Source organism: Odocoileus virginianus, chromosome 1 (assembly GCF_023699985.2).
Source record: "Odocoileus virginianus isolate 20LAN1187 ecotype Illinois chromosome 1, Ovbor_1.2, whole genome shotgun sequence".
Lineage (NCBI taxonomy): Eukaryota > Metazoa > Chordata > Mammalia > Artiodactyla > Cervidae > Odocoileus > Odocoileus virginianus.
In genome coordinates, this window is record NC_069674.1 from 103,444,709 (window position 1) to 103,465,808 (window position 21,100).

Below are 21,100 nucleotides of genomic sequence, written 5' to 3' on the forward strand. Positions count from 1 at the left end.
ATAGCACTTGTGAACTTTCCACTACACCTCATTATTTTAAACAAGGATGATGCTTACTAAACACATGGATGAATACACTTATACACCCAATACAATCAAAGTGCTTTTATTAAGTGAACCCAAGTTTGTAAAAGTCTCAATTAATGTAGTATGTAATAAGCATATGATTCTTGAATGCCTATTTCTGCTATTTAAAATCCTCTTAGAAATAAATAATATGGCAGAAGAAAGCTTTATATACTGAAGTTGATAAACTAACATATTTTCCTTTCTATCTGCTTATTTTTCTACTGTAGTAACCATAAAGTCTTCCTAAGAATACTTCCCCAACAAAGGTCCGTCTGGTCAAAGCTATGGTTTTTCCAGTGGTCATGTATGGAAGTGAGAGCTGGACTGTGAAGAAAGCTGAGTGCTGAAGAATTGATGCTTTTGAACTGTGGTGTTGGAGAAGATGAGAGTCCCTTGGACTGCAAGGAGATCCAACCAGTCCATCCTAAAGGAGATCAGTCCTGGGTGTTCATTGGAAGGACTGATGCTGAAGCTGAAATTCCAGTACTTTGGCCACCTCATGTGAAGAGCTGACTCATTGGAAAAGACCCTGATGCTGGGATGGATTGGGGGCAGGAGGAGAAGGGGACGACAGAGGATGAGATGGCTGGATGGCATCACCAACTCGATAGACATGAATTTGGGTAGACTCCGGGAGGTGGTGATGGACAGGGAGGCCTGGCGTGCTGCGATTCATGGGGTCACAAAGAGTCGGACACGACTGAGCGACTGAACGGAACTGAAGAATACTCTGTCCCCTCAGGACATTCTTATTTTGTGTGTGTGTTGGTTTCTGCTGTACACCTGTGTGAATCAGCCATAATTATACATACATCCCGTCCCTCTTGAGCTTCCCTCCCTTCCCCCAGCCCTCCCTTTCCGGTCATCACAGAGAGCCAGACTGTGCTCCCTGTGTTATACACAACTTTATGAAACGAGAGGTCTTCAAATTCTTCAGTGTGATCACTGAAGAGTTATACTCCAGTTCAAATATGTTCCCTCTTTGCAGTAAGAACCCCAATGGGAAAATGCCTAAAATAGCAATGATGTGATTAATAAGGACATTTTGCCAGCAGGAGATCTATCTATATCCCTGTTGTCTTGCCATCCCCAGCAGAAAGCAACTCATATCCTCACTGCCATGGCGTATACTACGTGGGAATATCCTTAATATTCCTTCTAGTCCCTTCTGAAACTCTTTGGACTTTGAGTAGATTAAAAAAACAATATCAAGATAAGACTTTCTATCAGAACATTTAGAGCAAGTTGATTAAAAGCACACACACATCATTGGACTCAGTAGGTTATATCCATTACTCAAAAGAATTATTGGCACTTGCAGTGAGCAACAAATTTTTTACCCCCCCCACCCCCTTCAGAATCTAAGGATGTCTGATGTTGATGCTCTTTGTCTCAGTGTTTACAATCAGATTTATGAATGGTCTGAAAGGCACGCATTATTTAACATATACGGGTCCATTTAATATGAGACTAAGCACAGTGAACATTTGCAGATTTTCTAGGCAAGGGTTCACTATCTTCGAGGGATGCCCATGGTCTCTTTAGGGTTTATTGGAGCAACTAGTAATAGACGCAAGGCCTTATGGACAGCACTAATTCTTCTTTTTGAAGAGTAAAATGTCAGTACTGTTTTTCGCTGACCATGCCATAATTTTTTATTTATTTTTAATTTAAAGATAATTGCTTTTGCAATCTTGTGTCAGTTTCTGCCATACAACATTGAGAATCAGGCACAACTATATATACAGAGAGGGGCAGGATATATATACATATATATATCCCCTCCTCTTGAGCCTCCTTCCCCCCACTCTACAAGTCCATTCTCTACATCTGTGTCTCCACTCCTTCACTGCAAATTAAGTTAATCAGTACCATTTTTCCAGATTCCATACATATATATATATATATATATATATATAGCTTTAATATACTATATTTGTTTTTCTCTTTCTGATTTACTCCACTCCGTATAATAGGCTTTAGGTTCATCCACCTCTCTCCAACTGATTCAAATGCATTCCTTCTTATAGTTAATATTCCACTGTATGTATGTACCACATACAAACCACAACTTCTTCTTCCATTCACTGAATAGCACTAATTCTTACAGAGACAGTCAAGCTACTTTTCTGTCACTTGCACACCAAGGTTAAATATCCGTTATCTTAAGTTACGCACCTTGAAAATTATCAATTTTCTCACCTGACCTTAATATTTATCCAAGCTGTAAAAATGTCTCATTTCATAATTGTATGGATAACAGAAATAGAAGAGACTCTGCAATTTAAGCAACTGTAATAACTAATGTTTACTAAGTACTTAATAGTAAATTAATCTTCACACCAATTCTGCTAGGCAGATCCTATTATATTACTTTCACAGATAAAGAAATAAAGGCTCAGAGAAATCACATGAGTTGGAAAAATGGAGACACAGCACACGTAGCAGAGGTACATTCCCCATTCCCAATGCTGATATTTCCCATTTTCGTCTTGCTGTGACACCCACAACTTAAAATACTGCTACCAAAAATGTATGTATACCGTTTGATTAGACAAACGGTAACAAAAAGTAACAACACTGTGTGACTACAAGGATAGCAAATATGACATTAGCAAATAAACCAAAGTAGTACATGGGTAATAAACACTTCAAATAATATGCCTCATGGTTAGTATCATGTTATTTAAAAATTCACAGATGCACAAGCATTAAAATTACTCAATACATCAAACTTTCTAGGAGTAAAAAATAATTAGAAACTCTGAGTCCCCAAATATCTAGTGAATAGTAAAATACTTTCTAATAGGAATCAGATAATGATTTTATTGCAATAATAGGTCTTCTTCAATTTTTAAAAGAATGATTCATTTCATTTAGTTGAGTTTCAAATTTGCAAATACCTAATGCAAAGATCAAATCCTAATCTGTAATGCAATGTACATAATTCACGTCCAAATATTTCATATTTTACAAAGCATCATTGTAATTTTATGTGTTGGATTTTTTAAAAAAGAATACTAAGAAGGCTGTATGGAGATAAAAGGGGGATAGAAATAAAAGCCCAGGTAATAAAAACTATGGTATAATTTGTCACTTTGGACATACTGAACATATTAACTGTGCTCCTGGGATCGTGTCAGACAAACATTTATGCCAGGCCATCGGATCAGAGATGTCCTTTTCTGCCACGTACCACAGTCAGATTCAGGCTTCCCAGGTGGTGCTAGTGGTAAAGCCACCTGCGAATGCAGAACTTGTAAGAGACACAGGTTTGATCCCTGGGTGGGAAGGTCCCCTGGAGAAGCGAATAACAACCCTCTCCAGTATTCTTGCCTGGAGAATCCCATGGACAGAGGAACCTGGCAGGCTGCAGTCCATAGGGTCACACAGAGTCGGACACAACTGAAGTGACTTAACATGCACACGTGCAGATTCAGTTCCTAGAAAATCTGACTATTTAGGAGAGTTTGCCTTGACATGTTTTCTTCTATTTGAGTTCTTCTAGTCAACTTTCTGCTTCTTCATTCCACTCCCTCAAACTGCTGAGATATGTAACATGTTTCATCATTTCTAGATAATGTAACCAAAATTTAACCTGCACTGTCTAATATATTTGCACATTAATCTTCTACACTAAAAATGATAGCTGTCTGGAAAAGGGAATAACTCAGAAAATAAGAATTTCCAGTACTTGGGCAAAGCCTTGGGAACAAAGATCCTGCACACTCTCTGAGATCCTTAAGTTGGCTTCCCCTCCTGCCCACTCGTCCCGCCTCAAAACAATGGAGGTTATTGTCTTGTGGTTATTCTAAGCTCCGAGATGCCGGCAGGGAGGAAGGTGACCGAAGTCATGGATCCAGATCGGGGGTACTTACAAGGAGAAAAACAGGGACTGCAAAATCAGAGCTTGGTTTGCTCATGCCCCTTGAGAGAAGTTCTTTAGTTTTTTTTAGAATGCAATATATTACAATAATGTATAATGTATTAGATACTAAGTAGGTTTCCCAGTTATTAGGGTATGTAGGTATGATGATGAACTGGGGAGGGCTGAGGACAAGAACCTTCCATTTAATAAGGTTGGTCAGAGTTTCCCTGGTGGCTCAGTGGTAAGCAATCTGCCTGCCAGTGCAGGAGACACGGGTTCGATCCCTGATCTGAACAGACCCCTGTAGCTCTGGGACAACTAAGCCTGTGTGCCACAACTATTGAACCTATTGAGCCTGCACTCTGGAGCCCAGGGGCAACTACGGAGCCCACATGCCACAACTGCTGAAGCCTGCGTGCCCTAGAGCCTGCGTGCCCCAGAGCCTCCTCCACAACAAGAGGAGCCACTGCAATGAGAAGCCTGCACGCTGAAACTAGGGTATAGCCCCTGCTCGCCACAACTAGAGAAAAGCCCGTGCACAGCAAAGACCCAGCACAGCCAAAAATAAAACAAAAAAATAAAAATTATTAAAAAAAAATAAAAAGTTGGTTAGTAGTCTAAACTTAGTATTAGGAATTTTCCCTGCCTGAGTAGAAACAAGATAATCAGATTTAAGCAACTGGCTTTAGTAGTTACCCAACATAATTTTCCAAGAATAAAACTGAAACAGTTGTTTCAAGGAATTCAAATAACATCATAATGTTGAGTACACACCTGACCTTACTGATATGCACTTTTTGAAACCAAAAAGAAATAGAATGAAATACAAATTTTTGCTCAGCTTCACTTGTGAATGCATGCACTGCTTCCCCAACTTCAGAGCCATTCTTTTTGTACATGATGAAAAGAAAAACAGACAATTTAGAAGACTCTTGAGAGTCCCTTGGATTGCCAGGAGATCAAACCAGTCAATCTGAAAGGAGATCAACCCTGAATATTCATTGGAAAGACTGATGCTGAAGCGGAAGCTCCAATACTGTGATCACCTGATGCAAAGAGTGGACTCACTGGAAAAGACCCTGATGCTGGGAAAGATTGAGGGCAGGAGAAGGGGACGACAGAGGATGAGATGGCTGTATGGCATGGCATCACTGACTCAACAGACGTGAGTCTGAGCAAACTCCAGGAGATGGCAAAGGACAGGGAAGCCTGGCGAGCTTCGGTCCATGGGGTCACAAAGTGTGGGACACAACTGAGCAACGGAACAACAGCAACAAAATGGTTTTACTGCCTCAAGTAACATCTCAGACACTCTCAGCATCAATTGTCTTCATATCATTTGATAAAGCCAATGTAACTTTAAAAAAAAAATGAGAGAGAGATACAGACTGAAAAACTGACGGAGCTGATGAATCTTGAGTGTAAGAGTCTTAGAGAAAGACCACATCTGCAAGCTATACAATAGAGAAAAATATGTTTCAAGTGGAATGCAGTAAAGACTCTGAGTTTGATAGGTGTGATAAACAAACTTCTCTACATCCTCTTTAGAAAGGTCACAAGTGACAAGAATTTCTGTATTAATGAGAAAATATCTATGAAATGCACTGGCTAGTCACATGAAGGCAGAACCTGTCTAAAACAATCAGAAAAATCCCCAGGAGTGCGTACATACACTACCACTCAGCTAATTTCCTTCCTGCATTCTCTTGTTTGTCTTGGAAAACATGCCAACAAAGGGGCCAAGTGCAAGATCTATCTTAAATGGGAGAGGGGCAAGGTGAACGGCTTGAATTTTAAAATCCAGGAGGGTATTTTTCCTATTCCCCCTGGATGTCTGCCCCCTAAGCTGGGTAATTCTATCTGACAATTAAAATATCACATGACATACTTCTAATGATTATGTGAATTTCATCAATCTTTAGGGTAATTCCTTTTCAATTTGGGTTTTAAAGCGCCTCTAGGAAAGAGTGGGGTGTTTAATTAGCTGCCTCAATTCCTTTGTCTGATTCAAATTGTTATAAGCAGATCAGCAGATGATGCCAAGGATACAAAAGGCATGTTCTCAACAAATGCATGTCTCAACCAAACGCAGGCCCCACATCTTAGCCAGAAATTCACTATTCAGACTACCTCTAAACATCTGACACAGTATGAATTGACATATGGATTTCACTCTTTCATTGTTAATCTTTCACTTTCTAGATATGGAAAATTATTTTGTTATAATAAAAATAGGATGGAAAGGTTCAAAAAAAAACTGGACAGGTGCTGAAACTAGGTGTCAAATTTTTAAAACACTGGAATGACTTCATGAAATAACCATATTTCCCAAAATACAGAAAAAGGAAGAGCTTTATAATATTCACTATAATGCATCATAGGAAATCATTACCAGCTAAATGAAAGTTCTAATGCAAAATATGGAGAAAATCAGGTGTTATCTTATTTCCTATCTCAACATTAGAAATTCTCATTTAGGAAACCATTCACTGTGACATCTGTATAAGACAACCTTAATTTGGCATAATATTATTCTGACTATTATACAGCTGCCTGTTCTCTGGACTATGAGAGAAAAATAGCAATTTTTCAACCATAATAATCCTCAAGTCTTTTTAATTAATATAGATATTCAGATAAAAAATAAAACAGCTTTATGTCAAAAGAATTTCAGATGCTTCAGAGAATAAGGCAGAGAACTCAGAATTACTTTGGATATCTTTGATTATAGTTCTGTAAAAAAAAAAAGACAAATGTGTTTTTAGAAAAAATCATCTAGAAAAGTCATTATGATAACTTGGAAATGAAGGTAATTACATAAAAATACAGGAAGATCCAGGGTCGTCATGGTAATAAGATGTAAGCATCTACATTTCTGGATATGAGCTGGAGACAGCATCAATTAATCTTTTTTTTAAAGATGAATCTCAATTTTCAGTCTCTCGTGCTTACCATTTTTTAAAGAACACATGGAAAACTGAATGAAAGAGATTTAGACTATTACGGTCGCTTTTTAAAAAACCAATCAATCTGTAAATCACTGAGGATTACAGAGTGAAGAACTTCAAGGTCTGTCTTCAACTCAACTATGATAGTTAACACCCAATAAAATTCATAGTGAATGGCTTGTAAAGGGGGGAAAAATGAACTACCCTCCCTCCAAATTCTTACAAAGCAATTATCATGTTCTAGCAATTGGTTGTTATGCCTTTAATCATCATAAATATTTATAACAAGGCCAGTGTCCTCAGGCTTTCCATTCAGGTTTTAAATTTCCCTCTAAGTAATTAACTGCTAAAATTACCCATTTGTCTAAAATTGATATTATGCTACAATACAGACCATTAGTTAATAGTGAGTATTTATTTCAGAACCATATTGCAAACAGACTCAGTTTGTAGGCAATTAAAGTAGCAGAGTGACTACAGAAATTTAGTTAACAGTGAAACAATTTTTTTCTGATGTGCTTATTCCAACGCTTACAAGGAATATATAGCACAAAAGTGGAAACTTTAACAGATGTTTTGCTGGGATTTAGTACAAAATTACCATAGACTACTCTGTGGCTTATTATGAAATCACTAGCTATGTACTCTTTCATTTGTTCCTTTCTACCCTCTCAATCTTCAGTGATACATCACCTTTGTAATGCTTGCAAGTTGACCTGATTTACAGTAAAGAAAAATCACCTGAATTCTTAGATGCATAGTATCCCAGCTTTTTAAAATAAACAAGTTATATGAAATCCAAACAAAGATATGCACATTTTTATAATCCAAGAGAAATGTTCAAAATATTTCTCCATATCATCATGCCACATAGTGATGAAAGCAAAAGTCAAAGCTGTCAAATTTAGAAGCAAGGAGATTTGATTGGTATATTTTCCTTCTGCTCACCATAATCAATATCTTCTATTTATCACATCCAACCCTTTAATAATCTATGAAGTATTTAACCAAATGCAGAGCTTCAGAGTTATTGCAAAAACATGCTCTTTTAAAGACAATCGCTTATCTCACTGGTTTTCACACCCTACATTTACAGAGAACCATCAAAAGATCTTATTTTAGCTCAACTGTTTTTCTTTATCAGCATCCAGCACAGCATTATGAACAGCTGTTAACTTGGTAAATATTATTCTTAGGTTCTTCATTTTGCGTTCAGAAATTTTAAGTGACAATAAATATCACCACATGAAAAAAATACATTAATCCATCACACAGAAATACCCATGGGACATCTGCCACTATGTCATAGTCAGACTTCTTTGAGAATAATTTCACCTGCAGTGCAGATTCCACATGGAACCCTGGAGGAGTGCATTGTCTCTATGCAGACAAACTGTGAAGAAATGCCAGTGCATAATTAGCTGAGTGGCCTCCCATGGAAACCAACATGGTAATAAGGTCTGTCTGCTTCCATGCACTGCAATTCAGATGCCAAAACACAGGCATTAACAAGATGCATTCTACTTTTTTAACTTTCCTATACCCTCAGAGAAGGTAGAACTATTATCTTCACTATGAAAATGATGACAAACTGATGTGACTGAGTGCATATAAAGTCACAAATAAAAAAGCTAATTGCAGTAATTTAATGAATGAATCATGCAATGTAAGGAAAAGAACATTGGACAAAGAATCAAAATGCTCTGACAAAATGATTTTGATCTTTATTTTACATCAAATGTGGCAGTTGAAATGGAAGACTGTTTTAGGATGGTAATCCTGGAATGAGGCTGGCCATAGCAGAATCTTAAAGAGGTGTTTGTCTTTTTTTAACTATGTAATACATCAACATGTGATATTGATTACATATTGATTATAATATTGTATTATAATCATGTAAATGTTATTTGCAGCTGAGCCATTACATTTTATATGAATACTTTTCTCTCCTGCACAATAATTTGTTTTTCCTGGTGTAACAATCTAGATCTTTTGTTGGTTGGTTTGTCTGCCGTGGTTGCGTTTTCTTTGGGGTTATCACTAATTCAACACCAAATTCTTCTTCCATCTTGTGCATGCGTGCTCAGTCCCTAATCTGTGTCCAACTCTTTGTGACCCCATGGACTGCAGCCCGCCAGGCTCCTCTGTCCATGGGATTCTCCAGGCAAGAATACTGGAGGGGGTTGCCATTTCCTCCTCCAGGGAATCTTCTCGACCCAGGGATCAAATACACATCTCTTATGGCTCCTGCACTGGCTAACTGTTTACTACTGAGGCGCCTGGGGAGCCCCTTCCAACTTGTAAATCTGCTCAGACACATTTGATATTCTATCCAACAGTTTCTCTTCGAAGTCTCGCCTGGAGTCTTCTGACCTGTGCAATTGGACTGACGGGTTACTCTTTCAGCCTGATGCACCACTGCTATCCTGGGATTCTTTTCATCATCTCAAGGATCTCCATCTCTCTTTTGTGGTAGCCTCTATTGCCAGGTTTCCTGTTCTTTTCTGCCTTGGTTTATTCTGAGTTACAGGGGGGAGTATATCTTCAAGTAGTTTTCTGAGAAAGGATGCAAGGTATGCAAAATTTTCAACTCCTTGAACATCCGAAAATAATTATTCTGCTTTCACACTTCATTGATAGTTTGCATATTATACTAGATTGGACAATTTTACATCAGAATTGTGAAGCCATTGTCCCACTTCCATCTCCCTTCTAGGGTTGCTGCTGAAGTCTAAATGGTGAAGGTGGTGGTGGAGGTTTAGTTGCTAAGTCATGTCCAACTCTTTGTGACCCCGTAAACTATAGCCCTCCAGGCTCCTCTGTCCCTGGGATTTTCCAGGCAAGATCACTGGAGTGGGTTGCCATTGCTTTCTCCAGGGATTGAACCTGAACTACTGCATTGCAGGTGGTCTCCTGCATTGCAAGTGGATTTTTCACCAACTGAGCCACCAGGAAAACCACCCTAAATGGTAAAGACACCACAGCAATTCTTGATGCTTAGCAGTAAATCTGTTTCCTTTCGGTAGGATCTGTCTTTCAAACCATGTTCAGAAATTCTGCAATAACAAATATTACTGTTCTTCTACTTTCATTAAATATTCTGGGCATTGAAAATATGTTTAATCTTGAAGTTCACACCCTTCACATCTAAAAGAAGCATATTTCAATTTTTAGTATTTTAATAACTCCATCCTATTTTCTCCAATTATTCAGATGGCCCATCCCCTGAACTGGATTCTAAATTTTTTAAATACTTTGTCTCGTGTTTCAGATTTCTATTTTATGCTCTACGTTGTACATAAGCGTAAGTTGGTACAATTCTCCAGCTTTTTCTTCCATCCATTCTTACAACTGTTGTTTTTTATTTTATTAGTAATTGCTTTATTTTATTTTAGAAAGTACAAAGAAGAAAAGTGGAAGAAAGTAGACTTTGCTTAACTTAAATAGTGAAAATAGAAACCTGAAGGGGAATATAAAATACAAAAGCAAATTTCAAAGTTTACCTACAGTAATGATGTAAATTGCATCCAAAGTAATCCTATTTCTCATTTAAAAATTGTTGTTTTTAATTTCTGTCATCATATTGTTAATTTCCAAAGCTACTTCATGTTCACTGATTTATCCTTTTTAAAATAACGGGAGATAGTGAAGTGCAGGGAGGCCTACTGTGCCACAATCCATGGGGTTGCGAAGAGTCAGACATGATTTAGCGACTGAACAACAAAAGTAATGCAGCATTGTGCTTTATACGTGTGCTATTCTCTTTTGCCTCTTAGATATCATTATTGATAATTTTTTTGGTGCTTCTTTCTCTGTCTAATCAAAACGAACCAACCTTGCTTCCTCTGAGTTACTTATTTGTCAAGTGGGGCCTTCACTGTAGTTACCGAGATCCTGTGGGTCTATTCTCTTGGACTGACCAGATGCCCCACCAAAGACGCTTTCTGTCTTCAGGCCTGGGTCTGATACGTGTTTTATGAAGCACCCACATCCCCTCCTACCTGCCAGCCCCTGCTGTTCCCTCGGACGCCCCACCATGCCCTCGCAGGCCGGGGGGCTGAGGGGGCACCAGGCCTCACCAGCAGCAGCTCTCCAGCTGGGGCAAACGCGCACAGGGCCCCAGGGAGAGCAGGGTGATGCTGGCGGTCGTGGGAGCCACAGGCCTCTCAGCCCCGGCCTGAGCAAACGCCCACCATTTCCTGCTTAAGAGAAAGTTGCTCAGCCGTGTCTGACTCTTTGCGACCCCATGGACTATATACAGCCCACTGAATTCTCCAGGCCAGAATGCTGGAGTGGGGAGCCTTTCCTTCTCCAAGGGATCTTCCCACCCCACAGGTCTCCCGCATTGCAGGCAGATTCTTCACCAGCAGAGCCACAAGAGAAGCCCATTTCCTACTTAAAGTGCTTTTAGAATTTTGATTCTGGGAAAAGAAAAGAGACTGTATAAGTATATACATGTGTGTGCATGTCTGGCTCAGATGCTCCAGTCATGGTCATTTCTTTGTGACCCCATGGACTGTAGTCTGCCAGGCTTCCCTGTCCATGGGATTCTCCAGGCAAAAATACTAGAGCAGGTTGCCATTTCCTACACCAGGGAATCTTCCCAACTCAGGGATCGAATCCACATCTCCTGCATTGGCAGGCGGACTCTTTATCACTGAGCCACCAGGGAAGCCCATGTATACATATATATATACATACACATATATACACATATGTACTTTTTTTAATTTCACAGATGACTATTCTATGGAGCCCAGTTTGAAGACCTCTTCAATGCCAACTGAAACTTCTTGCACCCTTAAGTATTCCAAGAACTGGGATAATCAAGAACATTTTGGCAAATCCTCAAAGAAGCCAAGACCTCAATAGCTATGGGGAAAGGGATACTCACATATCAATACCTATTGCTGCTTCTCATATTTGGAAGGATATACATACTACATATTTGAATGATATATATATATATATATATATATATATATATACATATACTAAGTATATGATGACTGATCATGGGGTGAAAGAAAAGCTTGCAAAACAGGTAAGAGTTATTGAAACACAATTTCAAGGAGTGCAGCCTAGTAACTGAAAATCAGTAACCTAAAAGCTCAATCTCCCCATGACTATCAAGAAATCAAGGAAAAATAAAATGTAATGGAAAAAGCAGAACTTACTACAAAGGCTACAGAAATCACCAGTGATGCTGGCCTGAGGACACTGAACCCAGCAATGCTCTGTGGGAAGAGCTGTCTTTCTTTGCTTCACAAATAAAGTTGTCCACTAATACTTACCCATAACTAATGAGCCACAAAATTAAAAGATGCTTGCTCCTTGGAAGGAAAGCTATAACAAACCTAGACAGCGTATTCAAAAGCAGAGATATCACTTTGCCAACAAAGGCCCATGTAGTCAAAGCTATAGTTTTTGCAGTAGTCTTATACAGATGTGAGAACTGGACCATAAAGAAGGCTAAGCCAAAGAACTGATGCTTTCGAACTGTGGTGCTCAAGAAGACTCTTGAGAGTCCCTTGGATTGCAAGGAGATCAAACCAGTCAATCCTAAAGGAAATCAATCCTGAATATTCATTGGAAAGACTGATCCTGAAGCAGAAGCTCCAGTAATTTGGCAACCTGATGCAAAGAGCTGACTAGTGGAAAAGACCCTGATGCTGGGAAAGATTGAGGGCAAGAAAAGGGGGCGATAGAGGATGAGATGGTTGGATGGCATCATCAACTCAGTGGACATGAGTTTGAGCAAACTCCGGGAGATAGTGAAGGACAGGGAAGCCTGGCATGCTTTGGTCCATGGGGTCACAAAGAGTCAGATATGACTAAGTCACTAAACAACAACAAAGTGTTGGTGAGAAGACCAAACAAGGATAATGGAAATCCAGTGATGCCTTTGTTCTTTGCAAAGGTTGAGTTAGCTCTTTAATCTCAATCCTGTCACTGAATTTAAAGTCAGGAGGTCAAAGTTAGCTTAGAGGTCAAAATCAGCCTCCAATTTCCACTGATTCTAGTAGGTCCTGGGCTTTCACTAGCAGGGCTCTCTGCAGATTACCTGGGCTGAAGTGGAAAATAGGAGTAAGGAGGTACCATACTGCTGATTTTTAACCCAATCAACCCTAAAAAGAGAACATTAAATATAGTGATGAGATGACTTGAGATGTTTTGATGTTAAAAAAATTGTGGTCATTAAACATTAGTATTGTAATTAATATTACTATTAATTTTATGAAACAAGATTAATTTAAAAAAATCTCTTAGCCTGTTAAAATTTCTTGCCCAATCCAACCACTAAAAATCTATCTATGTCAATGGATACAGATGTTTAAGAAAAGTGAATAATCAAAAAACTTAATCTAAATAAAAATTTAATAAAACAAAAAATCATAACAATGAAAAAGGATGTATATGAAAAAAGTAAACAAATACTGCAAGTACCATAATGATTCTAGTATTTATTTTAAAAAGAATGTCTTGCCAGAGTTCCTACAATTTCCTACATTTTAAAATTGTACAACAAAAGTGATCACCTTAAAAAGCCCCATCATTAATGTTACAAATAATCTAAATCGCCCTCAATTTATTGAGAAAAGAACAATGCAATAGAAAATTGAACAATATATAAGAACAGGCAAATTGTAATGGCAGAATACAAGTGGTCAAGAAACATGAAAAGATGCCCAATGTCACTAGCAGTCAAGAAAATGCCAAAGTAAAAACATTTCATTTTTACTTATCAGAATGGCAAGTCTTAACGACTGCTCAGTCAGTCCTAGGGGATGTAGAGAACAAATCCTCTTGTCATTTTACCATGTGGGCAAATGTTACAATTAAATTCATTACAACTGACATCACATCTCTAATTAATAAAGAAAACCCATCAGCTATATATAAAAAAAATAAACTATATACAATAAAATATTATTTTTATAAAGTAAAAAGAAATGAACACATGTAACACTATATGTGAAATCTACCTCTACTAGCAAAGGGAAAATACGACAGAAAAACCATGCCACACTGCAAGAAAGGTGCAGATAATGAATGGGATGAAAAGGAGACAAATAATAATACTTCAAATGCACTTATATGACTCAGTGGGTCCTCAGGATCCTGAAATGTAGCCATTTCAAAACTAAAATGTAAGCACATCATTAAGCCTACTGATAAACTTGAGGATCTTCTAACTCCCTAACATAAGCCAAGAAAAGAATCTCCTCTTTTAAGTTTGAAATATAGGGAGAATTTTCCAAAATGGTTGCTAGATCAAAACTTAGAAAAGCTTAATCCTTTTTACACATAGTAATCCAATTTCTGGTAAAAGAAATAAAAGAAAACTGAAGGAAAAATCATTTTTACCTGTTTATACAAACAAATGAAAAAACTCATGTTACCGTGAACTCATCGTTAACACTGTTTTGGATCATAATAATAGATTATCTTGAAACCAATTGGTACTTCAGTATGGAGCTCAAAGCTGGAGCAACTGGAGATTCCTCTCTACTGAAAACACAGTTTTGGCAGGATCCCACTAGATCCCTCTCATTACTGGCAAATGTTTCTCCATGAAGGAAAAACAGGATGCAGTTTAAATAATAATACTCCAGTGAAAATATTTAATGCCAAAGCACGACTTTCAATGTCAAAGCAATGACTATGGTTCACTTCAGAATCACTTTTCTTTACACAATTAGAAAAAAATTATAGGAGAGGGATTAGATTTTGGTTCAAAAAATGCACATGAAGAATGCTAAGCCTTGACTTAAAAGATCTTTTCCTACCTTCACATTATCTGGATGCAGCCCCCCAGGGTGCTTGTCCATGTACTGACATAAATCAGTATGCTAGAAGAAAGAAAGGAAGGCATGTTAACATCCCTCTGGCTATAACACAATGAATCAATATTTTTCTATTTCAAAGTCACCACTACTTTCCGAACTAAGCAAATATAAGACAAGTGGGTGGATTTTTTAGTGTAGGCAACTGCACGCTCCTCCACCCTCCATTTTAACCACAGTTGAATCATTACTCCAGATTCTATCTTATGTTAAACATATCTGTGCATTAGAAAGAATTTATGTCTACAATTTGTTAATTGCGTAATTCTCACATTGAATATGTATCTCTTAAGTGGAATAAGAAGAAACCTTACCTAAAATATATATCTTAACTTCAACTAAAAGCATATCCACATACAGTTAACCAATCCAAATATAATTTCAATTACCTTGCATTTTTCAAGTGGAAAGGAAGGTGATGGTTATTTATTTTATGTGACATGTAAATATTACAAACAGATCATTCTAAGGAAATTAATCATTGGATTTATTTACATTTTTCATAACTATATTCATTAAAAGATAATTTTCAGATTCTCAGCACTCTTGAATATATTTGAAAAAATATTTATTTTATAAAACTTTATAATGATTTACTTTCTAAATCAATGCAAATACTTCCAAAGTTATAAATTAAGACAAACACATCCAGATTTATTTTAAAAAGAAATATCCCAAGATAGCAACTTATACTGTAATTCTTCCAAATATCCCAAGTTGAATTTGCACACAATTGTGTATCTTCTTTTTAATGCTTTTTATATTACAAGCTACATTAAATTTCTAAAGAAACATGCAGAGTTGCTATACAAATTTTCCTAATCTTATTTATTGGCGGTAACAATTTTATGATTTAATCACTCTGTAAAAACCAGTGACCATGATTATTTATGCCCCATTATCAGGCTTCAATTGTTGAGGAATTATAAGCTTTTGACACATTCAAGAACCTGTACATGGTTGTAGCCATGATGATAACAGTTTAGATTCCTTTACTGAGTTTTTATTGCATGCCAGCTGGTAACGGCTGAGAATACAGAGCAGAATTTAGCATTCATTCATTGTTCATCATGTACTTCTCAACTCATTTTCTTGCAGGCACTACACTAGTCATTTTATTGCTGTTGTTCAGTCGTTAAACCGTATCCCACTCTTCACTACCCCATGGACTACAGCATGCCAGGCTTCCCTGTCCTTCACTATCTTCCGGAGTTTCCTCAGACTCATGTCCCTTGAGTCAATGATGCCATCTAACCATGTCATTCTCTGCCGTCCTCTTCTCCTTCTGCCTTCAGTCTTTCCCCGAATCAGGGTCTTCTCCAGTGAGTCGGCTCTTCGCATCAGGTGGCCAAAGAAAGCACTGGAGTTTAGTGACACTAGTCAGCAAGGACACAGAATTCCAGGAAACAGATGTAGGTGGGGAAAAACCAGGACATGTGTGATTACAGGACAGTACACTGTACACTAAGAATACTACTGTTTGAGGACACAGAAGGGGGAGCTTAATGTCCGCTAAAGATAGGCCACAGCAAGTGAGACTTTCCAACAAGATCTGAACAGAGAATGAAAAGGTGAGCCAGGGGGAGAACAAGGGGAACGAAGCTGGGACAGAAGAAAGGCGCTTGGATGTATTCTAAGACCACACTGCCTTTCTCGTTGCCACACACTGAGGACAGAAACTGTGTACTTTTTAAAACTTTTTATTTTGTATGGGGCATAGCCAATTAACAATGCTGCAACAGAACATATAAAATGGCACATGAAAAAGCACTTTTTAATATATAACATGATACACAACTATAATGTGCTCATTGCCTCACACATAATAAACTGGTAAATAGAAAGCACATCCAATCATAACAATAATTACATAAACATATGCTAAAATTTACTTTAAAAATGTAAATTTTCAGTTTACAGAATAAAATCAAACTCGCACTCTTTCCAAGATAAAGCTAAATATAAGAAACAACAAAAAATAACAGAAAACCTGAAAGTAAAGGAATACATCATATTATATATTATATATTGATGTTATTTATATTTTATGATATTATATTGACAAATACCAATAAAAAGCAAAGAGCAACTTATCAATGTAAATGTTAAACATAATAGAATTCAAAGAAAATGGATTAAATATTCATTCACCTAGCAACATGGCATTATCACTATAAAGCAAATATTGATCAAAATAAAAGAAGCAGCTCAAATTTTCACAATATCTTGAAGGTTACTTCTTTAAAAAAAAAAAATCAACCAATGAAATTGACAAAAAAATTTTAAAAATAAAAGGAGGTTACACAAAGGATATGAGTAACACAGCTAAAAAAGCATGTTTAATTTTATGCCCAATAAACTTATGCTACATATGCTTAAAGAAGTGAAATGATGTTAGCGACAAAGCTTCCATTGTACTTTCTACTTGACATATATGCTTTAAATGCAAATTGTGCATAAGTAAGTGACAGAGTCTCTGCTTTCAGAGAATTCACGTTCTGTGCATTTTTATATATCTGTGAAATTACTGTAACTTTTTCCAAAGAACAAAGTATTCAAGCATTTTGCTTGAAACCAACCAACCAAACAAAATCCCCACTTAACTGTGAGGATGGAAATATATCAGGAATGGGGGGGAAAGTTCCTGACTCTCATGTATACCTACATCCTTCTGTGTACATATGCATGCCCAACATGAATATCAAGGAAGCTTCTCCAGAAAGAAGATCTTGGGAAATTTCAAAAAGATTTTTCCCAAACCTTTAAAAATGTTAAATGTGTATTCCCTCAGCTATATGGCACGAACATGTATGTATGCACACATATGGCTGTCACTAGCTATGTAGTCTTAGGTGGGTTCTATAACCTCTGGGTATCGGTGTCTTCATCTGTGTTATGGGGATAATCCTAGCACACCTACTGCTTATGGATATTGTGAAAATTAGTATGTAAATATCCATTATGGTTTTACTACACTGCCCAGCACAAGGTAGATGCTACAGGTGATGATGAGGATAATGATGGTGATTTTCTGTAGTGTGTTTAGAGTATGAAGGGATATTCTGGAGGATTACAATGCTAAATACTGTTTGAGAACTGGAACTCTTAGGCGAAACATTTGATTCTTATTATATGTGTTCTTCCTGTCTGTATGTCCAGACATTCTCATTCATACTCCACAGCTCTCCATACACAACCTCTGAGACTACTTCTAGCAAATACACATCATTAATCTCAGATTGCTCGGGGTCATCGGGGGCAAGAATCTGGAGAACCTCAAATGGAGGAAAAGACAAAAGGTGGTATAAGGTCTTATTTTGAATCCTGGCAAACTTCCGTTTTACCTTAATTAAAAACTTTCTTTTCCCCCTCTCTCTTTTTTTAGTATACAATACTACGCCTGGAACTACATTAGATGTGCCTAAATTACAAATTTCATTACATCTCTTCACTTTAACTTCTCCCCTTAGCTCAACTCACTGGATTATGTGACCCTTGTGACTTTTCCTGGTCCAGAAATAACAGAAGTGAATTTAACAATCATGCTGGGAGGTAATTCTCTGTTATTACACTTTTTAAAGCCATCCTACACACACAAGTTCTGAACAGAAGGCCCCTATGGCCCATGACCAACAGATCACCATCCACGGATGAGACACGCATAATCTCAGATCCATCTGGCTTGATCTCTGGCCATTTCCTGTTCTAAAAAGAAAAGCAGTGTCTTTAGACTAGGTGCCTGGTAACTATAGACCAAACCCAGTCACTCTTCCCCCTCCAATCTCTATCTTGGCTCGTGGCTAGCATCTCTCCTGGCCTGCATTACATTATGCTTCACTTCATCTTCCTGCATCTCCCTCTTATTCACTCTATAACTGCTGCTGTTCTTCTGGGCAATGCTTTTAGAAGTACTTGTGTCTGACAGGTTTGTACCTGAATGCCTAAGAATACTTCATCAGTCTTCCCTCTAGAGTGTGTGGTTTTAAACAAAGCTATCAGGTGTGGCTAGATTTGTACACCAAGCAGAAAAATGAGAGCAGAAAGAAGCTGGAAGGTTCAATCCCCACACTTGCATACATTTCTTTCAAAATCAGGTTCCTCTTTCCTCATCGCTGATTACCCATCAAGTAGCATTTATTTAAGGTTCCCATGTGGTGCTAATGGTAAAGAACCTGCCTGCCAATGCAGGAGACAAAAGATATGCAGCTTTGATCCCTGGGTCGAGAAGATCCCCTGGAAGAGGAAACGGCAACACACACCAGGATTCTTGCCTGGAGAACTCCACGGACAGAGGAGCCTGGTGGGCTGCAGCCCACGGGGTCACAAAAGAATCGGACATGATGGAAGCGACTTGGCATGCATGTACGCAGCATTTAGTATAAAGTTTACAAAGGTGCAGGAGTATTTCAAGGGGAAGGAATCTGAAGAACATATCTGAAACCATAATCCCCTGAACATAAACATTTTCTGTAAGAGAACCACATTTACAGTTTGGGTGTCTCCATGTTGACTTCATTACACTGTGGCAGGATCAGTTTAGAAGGCAAAAGACAGATATTTCTTTGTGAAAAAAGCAGCATGGAGAAGACCATAAAATATTGAAGAAAAGACATTTTCCTCATAAGCACTTTAACACAGCAGAGTCTCAGTTAATTTCAATCATATGTAGACCACAGAACTACATGACCAACAGAACACAACCATGAAACTTAAAGAGAAAGTCATGAAAGGAGGCTACAAAGATAAACTATAAATATGATGATAATTTTAAACAGGCCTGAGTGGAAAACATCCCTTCAAAAGATTACCAGGAAAAAAAAATCCAGCCAAAGAAAAAGATGAGAAACAAGCTGGACGACGACATTCACCTTTTCATGTTTTCCACCCTCCATTCCTTGTTGGTGTTGTTTCTTTGCTCAATCATGTCTGACTCTTTGTGACCCCACGGACTGCAGCACGCCAGGCTTCCCTGTCCATCACCAACTCCTGGAGCTTGGTCAAACTCAAGTCCATTGAGTGGGTGATGCCATCCAACCATCTCATCCTCTGTTGTCCCCTTCTCCTCCACCTTCAATCTTTCCCAGCATTAGGATCTTTTCTAGTGAGTCAGCTCTTTGTATCAGGTGGCCAAACTACTGGAGCTTCAGCTTCAGCATCAGTCCTTCAAATGAACATTCAGGATTGATTTCCTTTAGGATGGACTGGTTGGATCTCCTTGCAGTCCAAAGGACTCTCAAGAGTCTTCTCCAACACCACAGTTCAAAGGCATCAATTCTTTGGCACTCAGCTTTCTTTATGGTCCAACTCTCATATCCATACATGACCACTGGAAAAACCACAGCTTTTACTAGACAGACCTTTGATGGCAAAGTGATTGTCTCTGCTTTTTAATATGCTGTCTAGGTTGGTCATAGCTTTTCTTCCAAGGAGTAACTGTCTTTTAATTTCATGACTGCAATCACCATCTGCAGTGATTTTGGAGCCCAGAAAATAAAGTCAGCCACCGTGTCCACTATTTCCCCATCTATTTGCCGTGAAGTGATGGGACCAGATGTCATGATCTTCATTTTTTGAATGTTGAGTTTTAAGCCAGGCTTTTCATTCTCCTCTTTCACCTTCGTCAAGAAGCTCTTTAGTTTCTCTTCATTTTCTGCCGTGAGGGTGGTGTCATCTACATATCTGAAGTTATTGATATTTCTCCTGGCAATCTTGATTCCAGCTTGTGCTTCATCCAGCCCAGCATTTCACATGATGGACTCAGTATATAAGCTAAATAAGCAGGGTGACAATATACAGCTTTGATGTAATATTTTCCTAATTTTGAACCAGTCTGTTGTTCCATGTTCTGTTCTAACTGTTGCTTCTTGACCTGAATACAGATTTCACAGGAGGCAGGTAAGGTGGTCTGGTATTCCCACCTCTTCAATAAATTTTCCACAGTTTGTTGTGATCCACACAAAGACTTTAGCAAAGTCAATGAAGCAGAAGTAGATGTTTTTTTTTTTTGGAATTCTCCATTCCTTATGCCTTTTAAAACTGACTTTGGGTGAGGGAAAAGAAGTAATATGCTTTCACTGAAAACCACTGGTAAAAAGGCTCTCAGAACACCCGAGAGTCAGACAAGCTATTGGACATGAAAGCTGACCAGGGTGGAAACAAGTATAAGTCAATTATTAAGTAGGCGGCATCATTTCGTATGTGTTTGAAAGTGAAAATGCTAGTTCACTCAGTCGTGTCCAACTCTGTGACCCCAGGGACAGCAGCCCACCAGGCTCCTCCGTCCATGGGATTCTCCAGGCAAGAATACTGAAGTGGGTTGCCATTTCCTTCTCCAGAGGATCTTCTCGACACAGGGAATAAACCCACGT

At 38.1% G+C, this 21,100-nt stretch overlaps 1 protein-coding gene across 5 annotated transcripts in view; it reads right to left on the reverse strand.

The window, feature by feature from the left end:
• The window catches only part of CDK14 (cyclin dependent kinase 14), a 642,874-nt gene that overhangs the window by 332,622 nt on the left and 289,152 nt on the right, over window positions 1–21,100 (reverse strand). For all 5 annotated transcript variants that reach the window (XM_020914848.2, XM_020914849.2, XM_070471844.1 and 2 more), the window contains one exon: window positions 14,676–14,738. In XM_020914848.2, coding sequence (XP_020770507.1) covers window positions 14,676–14,738 — 63 coding nt within the window. The remainder of the gene's footprint in view (window positions 1–14,675; window positions 14,739–21,100) is intronic.